Here is a 12,113-nt window from a genome sequence, read left to right as displayed (position 1 = left end):
CCATATGTCCAGAAGTGGTCATGTCATTCACCGTCTCCATGTCAAAGTTCCCACACAAACCACTGAGCTGACCCTACACACACACACACACACCTGAGTATCAGTGTCCAAGCACAGTGTCCAGTAGGGGACAGCAGAGCCCCAAACCACACAACCAGAGTGGAAGTGATGAGCTCCTGATCTCCAGACTGATCGTTTGATTGGTCAGTCAGTTGTTTTCATGTGGCTCTGTGTAGATATTGTGATATTATTTCTTCATTTGCAGTAAGTGTATCATTGTTACATATACAGAGGTGTGTGTGTGTGTGTGTGTATGCGTGATCTGTCCACCTTCCACTGAGGTCCTGCTCGAATGTGGACGGTGGTTTTTCGGTCCCAGAGCACCGTCAGGTCTTGGTTGGAGAAGTGCACCACGGTGTAGTATCCTGCAGTCCACAGTTGAAACTCATAACCCCGCGCCATCACAGTGGAGGGGCTCTGGAACACAAACCCGACCAGGACTACAGAGGACCTGATCCTAGAACCAGACGTGGACCAGCCTGCAGTCAGCAGCACAGCTCACCGGTTTGCCAGAGTTGTCACTGAAGTAGATCTTGGTGAGCCCGACGTAGATGAGGAGGAACTTCATGCACACGATGCCACTTTCATAGCAGTCTTTATTCTGGGCTGTGATGGACACGTCTGTACCAGACACACTCTTAAAAAGAAGTGGCAGTTTTAAACTGTAGTGTGTGTGTGTGTGTGAGAGAGAGAGAGGAGGGTGGAGTCACACACACACACACACACTAAAACCTAACCAGTAACCTCCGGAACCTACAGAACATCTTTTTGTCAGAGAAAAGAGAAATATGTCCCCAGTGGTGCTCACTTACACACACACACAGGTTCCTTAAAAGCATCTGATTGGGAACAGATTGGTCTTTGTGTGGTGAGTGTGTGTGGGTGTGTGTGCCAGTGCACTTTGAATCTGACATTCACTGGAGTCACATTACACCAATTCCGTCTAATTAAAAACCTGCTCTGATTTTCCCAAGATTACGAGCCGAAAGCCTTTATCCCACCATCCATTCAGTCGGGGGAGGGGCGCTGGAATCTCCCCTCATTAAATTCACACACACACACACACTGAAACAGACCCACCTTCAGCAGGTAAACCTGGCAGTCGCTGACGTAGTCGTACTCCAGCCCGTCGAACGTGTGGTAATGCCGGTCGCTGTACACCGTACACACCGCCGGGCACGGCAGGTACGAGCAGTTGAAGAACCCGCGGTGACACACACTGCACACACAACAACACACACCAGGATGGGTTAGCCCTGGGCCGCGGGGGCAGAGCAGAGGGACCGGTCACGCACCAGTGGTAGCAGGGCGTGTCCACCGTCTCCCCCGGCAGATACTCCAGTCCCAGCCAGACGCAGGGGCAGTTTTCGGGGTGATAACAGTCCCCGTTATGCCCCACCAGCCTGAAAGAGCATCAGCCAATCAGACGAGAGCTACAGAGCCGTCACCGCCGCTCTATTAGTAGCGGAGAGCGGTACCCGGCGGGGCAGCTGCAGCCAGGTACGCAGGGCGTGGTCGGGGGACAGGTGATGTTCAGCATCAGGTTCCGGCAGGTGAGCTCGCAGGCCACGCCCCAGCGAGACGGCCCCACCCCCGATGGCTCTCTGCAACTGTGGTACACTTTTCCATGTGGACACTCCCGCCCCTCTGGCTCTGAAGGAAATGAAGAGACAGACAGACGGACGGTGAACCTGGCACCCGCCTACAGAACAGAGCTGAGGGTGGGAATGAAAGGTTAAAGGTCACCTCTTTCCTCTGGAACACACTCCATATGGCCGTTTCTGCACAGACTGCAGGTAAAGATTGATGATAATGACGAGGGTATAAAGTTATTGTGACTCTCGCTCTAACACACACACACACACACACGCACACACTCCCTTACCAGGGTCCAGAGGCGCTGAACGACACCTCGCCGGGCTGGAACACGGAACCCATGAAGTAGCAATGACACTGAGTCCTGCATGTTCACACACACACACACACACACACACACATGATAAGAAGCAGATAAGAAGCATCGTGCACGGGTAAATACGGCGTTCTGTAAACTCACAGCTGGACACAGCGCTGTCGGACGCCGTCGTAGAACATTCCATCCATGCAGCTGCAGCCCTCTGCACAGTCGCCGCCACACACCTCGGCCCGACTGACGGACTCGCACGTCCGGCCGCAGGACGATGTGCACGCGTGATACAACATCCCCCCCAAACACACCACACCTGCCGCACACGCGCGGCATGAGTGAGTCTCGCGTCCAGCTGCATGTGTGTGTGTGTGTAAGCCCATTGAGACGTACTGTATGTGATTTTGGGCTATATAAGAAATAAATGTTGTTGTTGTTGTTGTTGTGTGTGTGTGTGTGTGTGTGTGTGTTGAACTCACCACACTCAGAAACGTGTGCTCTGAAGTTGATGCTGACGTTGTGGGTGGAGCACACGTAGGCGTAGTGAGCAACAGCTGAGCAGAGGCAGCTGCTGCCACAGCGACACGCCTGGTAACGACACTGCAGGTGGTAAAGGGCGGGGCTGACGAAGGCGTGGCAGAGAGAAAACTCCTCCCCCATCATGACATCACACAGGGAGGCGTAGAACGCTGCCCCAAACACACATCGGAACATCAGTTGGTTTTCTTTGTGTGAGTGTGTGTTTTTGTGTGTGTGTGTGTGTGTTTGTGCCCGCATGCGTGTGTTTGTGTGTGTGTTTTTGTGTGTGTGAGTGTGCGTGTGTATGATTGAGTGAGTGTGTGTGTATGATTGAGTGAGTGTGTGTGTATGAGTGTATATGAGTGTGTATGAGTGTGTGCGTGAATGAGTGTGTATGTGTGTGTACGCGTGCGTGTGTGAGTGTATGCATGTGTGTGTGAGTGTATATGTGTGTGTCTCTGTGTGTGTGTGTGTGTGTGTGTGTGTGCGTGTGTGTCTCTGTGTGTGTGTGCGTGTGTGTGTCTCTGTGTGTGCGCGTGTCTCTGTGTGTGTGTGTGTGTGTGTGTGTGTGTGTCTCTGTGTGCGTGTGTGTCTCTCTGTGTGTGTGTGTGTGTGTCTCTGTGTGCGTGTGTGTCTCTCTGTGTGTATGTGTGTGTGTGTGTGTCTCTGTGTGTGCGTGTGTGTGTCTCTGTGTGTGTCTCTGTGTGTGCGTGTCTCTCTGTGTGTGTGCGTGTCTGTGTGTGTGCGTGTGTGTCTCTCTGTGTGTGTGTGTGTGTGTGTGTCTCTGTGTGTGTCTCTGTGTGTGCGTGTCTCTCTGTGTGTGTGCGTGTCTCTCTGTGTGTGTGTGTGTCTCTGTGTGTGTGTGTGCGTGTGTGTGTGCGCGTGTGTACGTCTGTACCATTCTGCTGGTTCATCTCACAGGGGTCGATTATGGGGACGTTGACTGGGCTGCTGCAGGCTGACGAGACCCTCCAGGCGTTCACATGCAGCTGAGGAGTTCCTTCAATCATACCAGCAGGGGAGCTGCACACACACACACACACACACACACACACACACACAACGCGGTTCCCACACGGACCAACACAAGTACAGCAGCATGTGGGTGTGGTTCTGACTCACAGGAAGTCATCACGCAGGTTCCCATTAAAGGTTCCACAGAGACCCAGAGTTCTGCCCCTCCAGGACGGGTGGAGCTGCAGGTAGAGACGTCCCGCCCGAGATTCGTACTGCAGACGCAGACCGATGGACACTCGCAGCTGGACAAACGTTGAGGTCAACCTTCTCACCTCAACACCCTCTACACACACAGGAATGGATTTGGGTTTCATATCTGACCATTTCTAAATGATCTATAACCACTGTGTGTGTGTGTGTGTGTGTGTGTGTGTGTGGTTTACCCTCAGCGTACGGGAGACTGGCCACCACGCCGTTCCCCACCACCAGCTCTCCTTCTCTGGTCAGAGTCACCTGTCTGCTGACATCTTCACCAACCACCAGGGTCACTGAGTGGATGCAGGTGTGTTCCTGAGTCTACACACACACACACACACACACACAGGCAGTCATCTGTTGCTCAGCAGCACCTCATTCCTGGGGACCACGTCTCCATTGTCCACACACCTCCCCGCAGGCTGTGTGTTGGACGGTGACGATGAAGTGGTTGCTGCCGCGACTCTTGACCAGGACGTACTGACACATGCCCAGGTGGGTGAACATCCGCCCGTCAAACGTGGTGACATGTGTGTCCCCCATCACCGAACATTCGCCTGAGTCGACATGAACACGAATCACACATGCGACACACAAACGCACATCCCGGTGTAACCGGAACCTACCGGTGCAGTTCTGCTCTGTGCAGTTCCAGACTCCGCCCATACACACACTGTACAAAAAGGAAAGGGTGGAGCCTGAAGAGGGAGCTCTGATTGGTTCAGAACTGGGTGTAAATCTGTGCCCAGGACAGGGTCAGGAAGTGATGATGGTGGAGATTCTCACCACACACTGCAGCCCTGCTCCAGCACGTGGCCCAGTGGGTAGGAGGCTCCGTGGTAAACGCATGGGCACTGCGCCACGGCGATGCAGGAACCGTTCTGCAGGATGAGCCCTGCGGGCCGAAGATGGATTCACATCTTCAACTCCACGTTAATATAAAACTGCATATTTACACTTCACACAAGAATAAATCATCCAAAATGGAAGAAGAACGGACCTCTGACGCTGAGGAAGGCGGAGCTTACCATCAGGGCAATAGCAGCCGTCCAGACAGTGCAGGTTGGTGCCCAGACACTCCCTCTCAAAGGTGCAGGTGGGCGGGCAACAGCTGATACAGTCGCGGTGCACAAAACTGTCCTCGCAGCCGTCAGCTGGACAGACCCAACACGGTTAACTCAACACGACTATTACTAAACACGACCGACACGACACGACTAAACACAACCGACACGACTATTACTAAACACGACCGACACGACTATTACTAAACACGACCGACACGACTATTACTAAACACGCCCGACACGACTATTACTAAACACGACCGACACGACTATTACTAAACACGCCCGACACGACTATTACTAAACACGACCGACACGACTATTACTAAACACGCCCGACACGACTATTACTAAACACGACTGACACGACTATTACTAAACACGCCCGACACGACTATTACTAAACACGACCGACACGACTATTACTAAACACGACCGACACGACTATTACTAAACACGCCCGACACGACTATTACTAAACACGCCCGACACGACTATTACTAAACACGCCCGACACGACTATTACTAAACACGCCCGACACGACTATTACTAAACACGCCCGACACGTCTATTACTAAACACGCCCGACACGACTATTACTAAACACGCCCGTCACGTCTATTACTAAACACGCCCGACACGTCTATTACTAAACACGGCCGACACGTCTATTACTAAACACGCCCGACACGACTATTACTAAACACGCCCGACACGACTATTACTAAACACGCCCGACACGTCTATTACTAAACACGCCCGACACGACTATTACTAAACACGCCCGACACGACTATTACTAAACACGCCCGACACGTCTATTACTAAACACGCCCGACACGACTATTACTAAACACGCCCGACACGACTATTACTAAACACGCCCGACACGACTATTACTAAACACGCCCGTCACGTCTATTACTAAACACGCCCGACACGTCTATTACTAAACACGCCCGACACGACTATTACTAAACACGCCCGTCACGTCTATTACTAAACACGCCCGACACGTCTATTACTAAACACGGCCGACACGTCTATTACTAAACACGCCCGACACGACTATTACTAAACACGCCCGACACGACTATTACTAAACACGCCCGACACGTCTATTACTAAACACGCCCGACACGACTATTACTAAACACGCCCGACACGACTATTACTAAACACGCCCGACCACGTCTATTACTAAACTACGCCCGACACGACTATTACTAAACACGCCCGACACGACTATTACTAAACACGCCCGACACGACTATTACTAAACACGCCCGACACGACTATTACTAAACACGCCCGACACGACTATTACTAACACGCCCGACACGACTATTACTAAACACGCCCGACACGCCTAGTACTAACACGCCCGACACGACTATTACTAAACACGCCCGACACGACTATTACTAAAACACGCCCGACACGACTATTACTAAACACGCCCCGACACGACTATTACCTAACCACGCCCGACACGACTTATTACTAAACACCGCACCACACGTCTATTACTAAACACGCCCCAACACGTCTATTACTAAACACGCACGACACGTCTATTACTAAACACGCACGACACGACTATTACTAAACACGCCCGACACGACTATTACTAAACACGCCCCGACACGACTATTACTAAACACGCCCGACACGACTATTACTAAAACACGCCCGACACGCCTATTACTAAACACGCCCGACACGACTATTACTAAACACGCCCGACACGACTATTACTAAACACGCCCGACACACTATTACTAAACACGCCCGACACGACTATTACTAAACACGCCGACACGACTATTACTAAACACGCCCGACACGACTATTACTAAACACGCCCGACACGACTATTACTAAACACGCCCGACACGACTATTACTAAACACGCCCGACACGACTATTACTAAACACGCCCGACACGACTATTACTAAACACGCCCGACACGACTATTACTAAACACGACCGACACGACTATTACTAAACACGCCCGACACGACTATTACTAAACACGCCCGACACGACTATTACTAACACGCCCGACACGACTATTACTAAACACGACCGACACGACTATTACTAAACACGCCCGACACGACTAATACTAAACACGCCCGACACCTATTACTAAACACGCCCGACACGACTATACTAAACACGCCCGACAACGACTATACTAACACGCCCGTCACGTCTATTACTAAACACGCCCGACACGTCTATTACTAAACACGCCCGACACGTCTATTACTAAACACGCCCGACACGTCTATTACCTAACACGCCCAACACGACTATTACTAAACACGCCGACACGACTATTACTAAACACGCCCGACACGTCTATTACTAAACACGCCCGACACGTCTATTACTAAACACGCCCGACACGTCTATTACTAAACACGCCCGACACGACTATTACTAAACACGCCCGACACGTCTATTACTAAACACGCCCGACACGACTATTACTAAACACGCCCGACACGACTATTACTAAACACGCCCGACACGACTATTACTAAACACGCCCGACACGACTATTACTAAACACGCCCGACACGTCTATTACTAAACACGCCCGACACGACTATTACTAAACACGCCCGACACGTCTATTACTAAACACACACAACACGTCTATTACTAAACACGCCCAACACGACTATTACTAAACACGGCCAACACGCCTATTACTAAACACGCCCGACACGACTATTACTAAACACGCCCGACACGTCTATTACTAAACACGCCCGACACGTCTATTACTAAACACGCCCGACACGTCTATTACTAAACACGCCCGACACGACTATTACTAAACACGCCCGACACGTCTATTACTAAACACGCCCGACACGACTATTACTAAACACGCCCGACACGTCTATTACTAAACACGCCCAACACGCCTATTACTAAACACGCCCAACACGACTATTACTAAACACGGCCAACACGCCTATTACTAAACACGGCCAACACGTCTAATACTAAACACGCACAACACGTCTATTACTAAACACGCCCAACACATCTATTACTAAACACACACAACACGTCTATTACTAAACACACACAACACGCCTATTACTAAACACATCCAACACAGTTTACCCAACACGTCTATTACTACACAACACGTCTATTACTAAACACACACAACACGCCTATTACTTAACACGCCCAACACGGTTTACCCAACACGTCTTTACTAAACACAACCAACACAGTTTCCCCAGCACCTCTATTACTACACAACACGTCTATTACTAAACACACACAACACAGATTACCCAATATGTCTATTACTATACACGGCCAACACAGTTTACCCAGCACATCTATTACTAAACACACACAACATGTCTATTACTAAACACGTCCAACACAGTTTACCCAACACATCTATTACTAAACACAACCAACACGTCTATTACTAAACACACCCAACACATTTACCAAACACATCCTTAACTAAACACCGTTTACTCAACATGTCTATTATTAAATATATCCAACACAGTGTACTCAACACGTCTTTTACTAAACATGCCCAACACTGTCTATTCACATAAACTGTCTAATCACGTCTATTACTATACACTGGCAACACAGTTTACCCAACACGTCTTTTACTACACACGCCCAACTCAGTTTACCCAATACATCTATTACTATATACGCCCAACACAGCTTACCCAACTCTTGTACTAAACACAGAAACAAGTTACCCAAGACGTCTTTTACTAAACGCATCCAACACAGTGTACCCAACACATCTCTTAGTAAACACAGCAACAATTTTCCCAAGACATCTCTTACTAAACACATTCAACACAGTTTATCCAACACAGAAAAAAGTTACCCAAGACTTATTTTACTAAACAAGCCCAATATAGTTTACCCAATACGTCTCTTACTAAACACACCCAACACAGCAACAATTTACTCCAACATGTTTCTCATTAAACACACCCAACACAGCAACAAGTGGCCCAACATGTCATTCACTAAACACAGTCAATGCAGCAAAAATTGACCCAACGTCTCTCAGTAAACACATGTAATATCAACAGCCTACAGCCTGCATCCAACAACCTGCAATATCAAAAATTATACATTCTTCTGCACATTACATATTTGAGAGAACCTGATTTGGGTCACTTTGTAAAAACGGTCTTAATTGGATGTCTGACCACATGTAGGAAAGCTGTCCCTCCATTCTCTAACAGGATACCCAACATGGGAGCAGGCTCTTGTGTACTCCACAAGTGTCCGACAGAATGTGTCCTCATCCTCTGACCTGCCAATAAAAGATACAACTTTTATCTGATAAATAATATCAATATAACACACATATGTAACAACAAGGGGCAGTGGTGGCCTAGCAGTTAAGGAAGCGGCCCCGTAATCAGAAGGTTGCAGGTTCGAATCCTGATCCGCCAAGGTGCCACTGAGGTGCCACTGAGCAAAGCACCGTCCCCACACACTGCTCCCCGGGCGCCTGTCATGGTGCCCACTGCTCACTCAGGGTGATGGGATAAATGCAGGGGACAAATTTCACTGTGTGCACCGTGTGCTGTGCATCACATGTGACATGTGGGGGTTAAGGGATGTCTGGTAAACCTCATCTGGACAAGCACATGGGAAACTGAACTGAACTCACTCACTTTTACTTTACCAAAATTACAAATAAACTCACACATGCACACACAGTTACACACTCACTCATACATGGACAACTTACACACACAGGTCTGATACACAGCTGGCCACAAATGGATTAGGGTCAATGTTCTCATGGCAGGAGAGGAATGGAAAGAACAGGAGAGCACTGCATTTCTCAATGGCATCCTACACACAAACACACAAACATACATTAGTCAACAGTGAAACAGCAGGGATGGTGAAAACGTGACTACCAGCCCAACAAATCTGTGTCTTTAGAGCAGAGCTTGTTTAACAAGATGAAAGAACCTTTATCCTTATATGGAAATGGTTTGTGCTTTTCTGAAGGATTCAAATGAAAGTACAACATGTGAGTATCAACCCCCTTCACCTTGCACCACAAAGGAATCACAATTCGTAACTGAATTGGTTTCTCATCTCAACTAAATGTACGTGTGAGGGTCTGTGTTAAGCTGCTCTGACTCACGTCCATCTTAGACTCAGTTCGGCAGGGTCCAGGGAAGTCGTCATCCACTTCAACACACGGAGGCAGGTGAGGCAGCTCCACTGCCCAGCTATTCCCGAACTCTGCCACATCATCCACCGGCAGTCCTGAGAAAACGAAGTTTCAGATCATAGACTCACCAGCGGAGACTGGGTAATGAAACTCAGGCAAATCTCCCTCACCTCGGCTGTTCCTCAGGTCATCAGATCCATCATTGTTGTAATTTCCACACAGACCACAGGACCGGCCTCTGTGCACCTCCGTCATCTTGAGATAAACGCCTGAGTTTCCGTCCCATGCCAGAGAAAAGCCAAAGGTGCTCTTAACCAAGATGTAGTCAGCCAGCCTCTCGATGAAGATGTTCCGGACCGTCTGTGGGAGAGTCAGTCTGGAGGGACCATTGGAGTTAAGAAGATTAGCTGATCAGCCAGTTCTGGGTCTGATAATCAGAGCACTAACACTCACCTAACTCCGCCCTTGTGAACCTGGTACCCTCTGATATGGATCTCATCCTCGTTGGGGAATAAGAGGCTGAGTGCCCGTGGACAGGAGAACGGTGAACCTTGACATGAGTGACTGTTGTGGACCTTGGATCATTAGGGGGTTATGGGGATGAGAATCGAGTAGGAAAAGGGAAGGAGGATAGAAACAAGACGGAAACGGAAGTGGCCTGTTCTCTCCTCACCCAGACAGTGTACTGCGGTTCAGCTGAGTGGCAGTCCTTGGTCAGAATGTACGAACACGTCCCAGGGAAGTAGTAGTAGATCCCATCAAACGTCTCAAAGTGGTGCTGTCCCCACGACCGGCAGATCCCGTCCCGGTCTTGGCCCTGGTTGGGGACTGATGGAGTAGAATACCGAAAATAAATACACCATACACCATACATCAAATCAGAGCTGTCCACACATACACACACCAACTGTGTGTTACTTACTAATCTGACAACGTTCCCCCACAGCCTGGAACTGGGAACAGTCACAACGGCCCCCATCCTGACACCAACCTCCATTGAGACAGCCACAGGACTCTGACACACAGGGCAGTGTTTGAACATGTGAGCATAGAAACAACTGTAAAGCGTCCAGTGTGTGTGTGTGTGTGTCTGTGTCTGTGTGTGTGGTTCACCTGATGAGGCGTCACGAGACGTGTAATTATGAAGCACACTGCGAGGAAGTGGAGACTCCGACCGCGCTGCACTTAATGTCTACAAACACACAAACTGTTTTTTACTGAATACTAATGCACCAGTTTCACAGCCAGAAAGCTCTGGTCAAACTACAACATTTAAGAAAGTAACAAAGTCTCACATCAGTGTTCCATTTTTTAATCTTGTCTCATTATTTTACTTTTGTTAGCGTTAGCACTGCCGCTAATCCCTGCCAAGTTGGTAAAATGGCCGCCGCAACAGAAATGGCCTTTAGCCGCCTGAGCGTTTGTGCCGCAGCCACAAAGGCAGCTTTGTGCAGCGCCAGGCCACCGTGTTTGGGTGCCCTGGCCTCTCCTCGCTCCCAGCTGAACCCACCTCCTCTCGGAAGAGATCCCGTTTCTGCCGCAGTGCATTAACCCTGCTTTTAGACACCACACAAAGAGAACAGTATCAGTACACAACTGGCATTAAGGACCCAGCATCATAGAGCACCAAACACACATCCAGCACCGAATCACACACATCTCAACTAACAAACGAGCGTGGGTCTGATATCTTTACATTTAGATACTGAGGTCCTCAGCGTGACCCACTTCTCCTGATCGACCCCAGACTCACCTGTCTGAGTGGCTGGAAGCTTTAATCAGCTGGCAGTTCAGTCCTGCAACAGAAGAACCAACCTCAGAAGAGCAAAATGTACAAATATTCCTACTCCCATCAATGAACATGTCCACCTTGCAGAATAAAGCATCAGAATCATACTAGGCTGCTTTGCACTGTTTGGCATAATAGAAATTGTAAAGACATTTCTAAAATCAAAGCAGCAGAAGAATTCCAGCAGAAGCGTGTGTAGAAACGTACCCTGCAGCACCAGCAACTGGACGATGAGAAGTGCTGAAGCGGAGAAGCGTGGGCTCATCTCAGGGCTGGATCCGGACGGAAACAGGGTGAAATTATGAGGCCATTTTCCTACTGATGGAGCGTCAGACCAGAG

At 49.2% G+C, this 12,113-nt stretch overlaps 1 protein-coding gene across 7 annotated transcripts in view; it reads right to left on the bottom strand.

Annotated features, from left to right (window-relative positions):
• otogl (otogelin-like) overlaps positions 1-12,113 on the bottom strand; it is a 38,676-nt gene extending 26,563 nt beyond the window's left edge. For all 7 annotated transcript variants that reach the window (XM_028967426.1, XM_028967427.1, XM_028967430.1 and 4 more), the window contains exons 1-28: positions 11,981-12,113; positions 11,738-11,780; positions 11,495-11,540; positions 11,098-11,176; positions 10,907-10,999; positions 10,658-10,812; positions 10,438-10,559; positions 10,155-10,360; positions 9,955-10,079; positions 9,547-9,653; positions 8,996-9,102; positions 4,726-4,851; positions 4,484-4,592; positions 4,324-4,370; positions 4,109-4,254; positions 3,886-4,018; positions 3,608-3,785; positions 3,384-3,508; positions 2,446-2,655; positions 2,117-2,282; positions 1,946-2,020; positions 1,807-1,850; positions 1,539-1,713; positions 1,356-1,463; positions 1,141-1,279; positions 563-697; positions 331-477; positions 1-73 (exon numbers count right to left, since the gene is read on the bottom strand). The exon at positions 1-73 is cut by the window's left edge and continues 47 nt beyond it. In XM_028967426.1, coding sequence (XP_028823259.1) covers positions 1-73; positions 331-477; positions 563-697; positions 1,141-1,279; positions 1,356-1,463; positions 1,539-1,713; positions 1,807-1,850; positions 1,946-2,020; positions 2,117-2,282; positions 2,446-2,655; positions 3,384-3,508; positions 3,608-3,785; positions 3,886-4,018; positions 4,109-4,254; positions 4,324-4,370; positions 4,484-4,592; positions 4,726-4,851; positions 8,996-9,102; positions 9,547-9,653; positions 9,955-10,079; positions 10,155-10,360; positions 10,438-10,559; positions 10,658-10,812; positions 10,907-10,999; positions 11,098-11,176; positions 11,495-11,540; positions 11,738-11,780; positions 11,981-12,038 — 3,277 coding nt within the window. In that variant the 5' untranslated portion in view covers positions 12,039-12,113. The remainder of the gene's footprint in view (positions 74-330; positions 478-562; positions 698-1,140; positions 1,280-1,355; positions 1,464-1,538; positions 1,714-1,806; positions 1,851-1,945; positions 2,021-2,116; positions 2,283-2,445; positions 2,656-3,383; positions 3,509-3,607; positions 3,786-3,885; positions 4,019-4,108; positions 4,255-4,323; positions 4,371-4,483; positions 4,593-4,725; positions 4,852-8,995; positions 9,103-9,546; positions 9,654-9,954; positions 10,080-10,154; positions 10,361-10,437; positions 10,560-10,657; positions 10,813-10,906; positions 11,000-11,097; positions 11,177-11,494; positions 11,541-11,737; positions 11,781-11,980) is intronic.

The sequence above is a fragment of the Denticeps clupeoides genome, unplaced genomic scaffold, assembly GCF_900700375.1.
Source record: "Denticeps clupeoides unplaced genomic scaffold, fDenClu1.1, whole genome shotgun sequence".
In the NCBI taxonomy this organism is placed as follows: domain Eukaryota; kingdom Metazoa; phylum Chordata; class Actinopteri; order Clupeiformes; family Denticipitidae; genus Denticeps; species Denticeps clupeoides.
The sequence above is the reverse complement of the archived record's forward strand: the minus strand, read 5'-3'. Positions and strand labels throughout refer to the sequence as shown.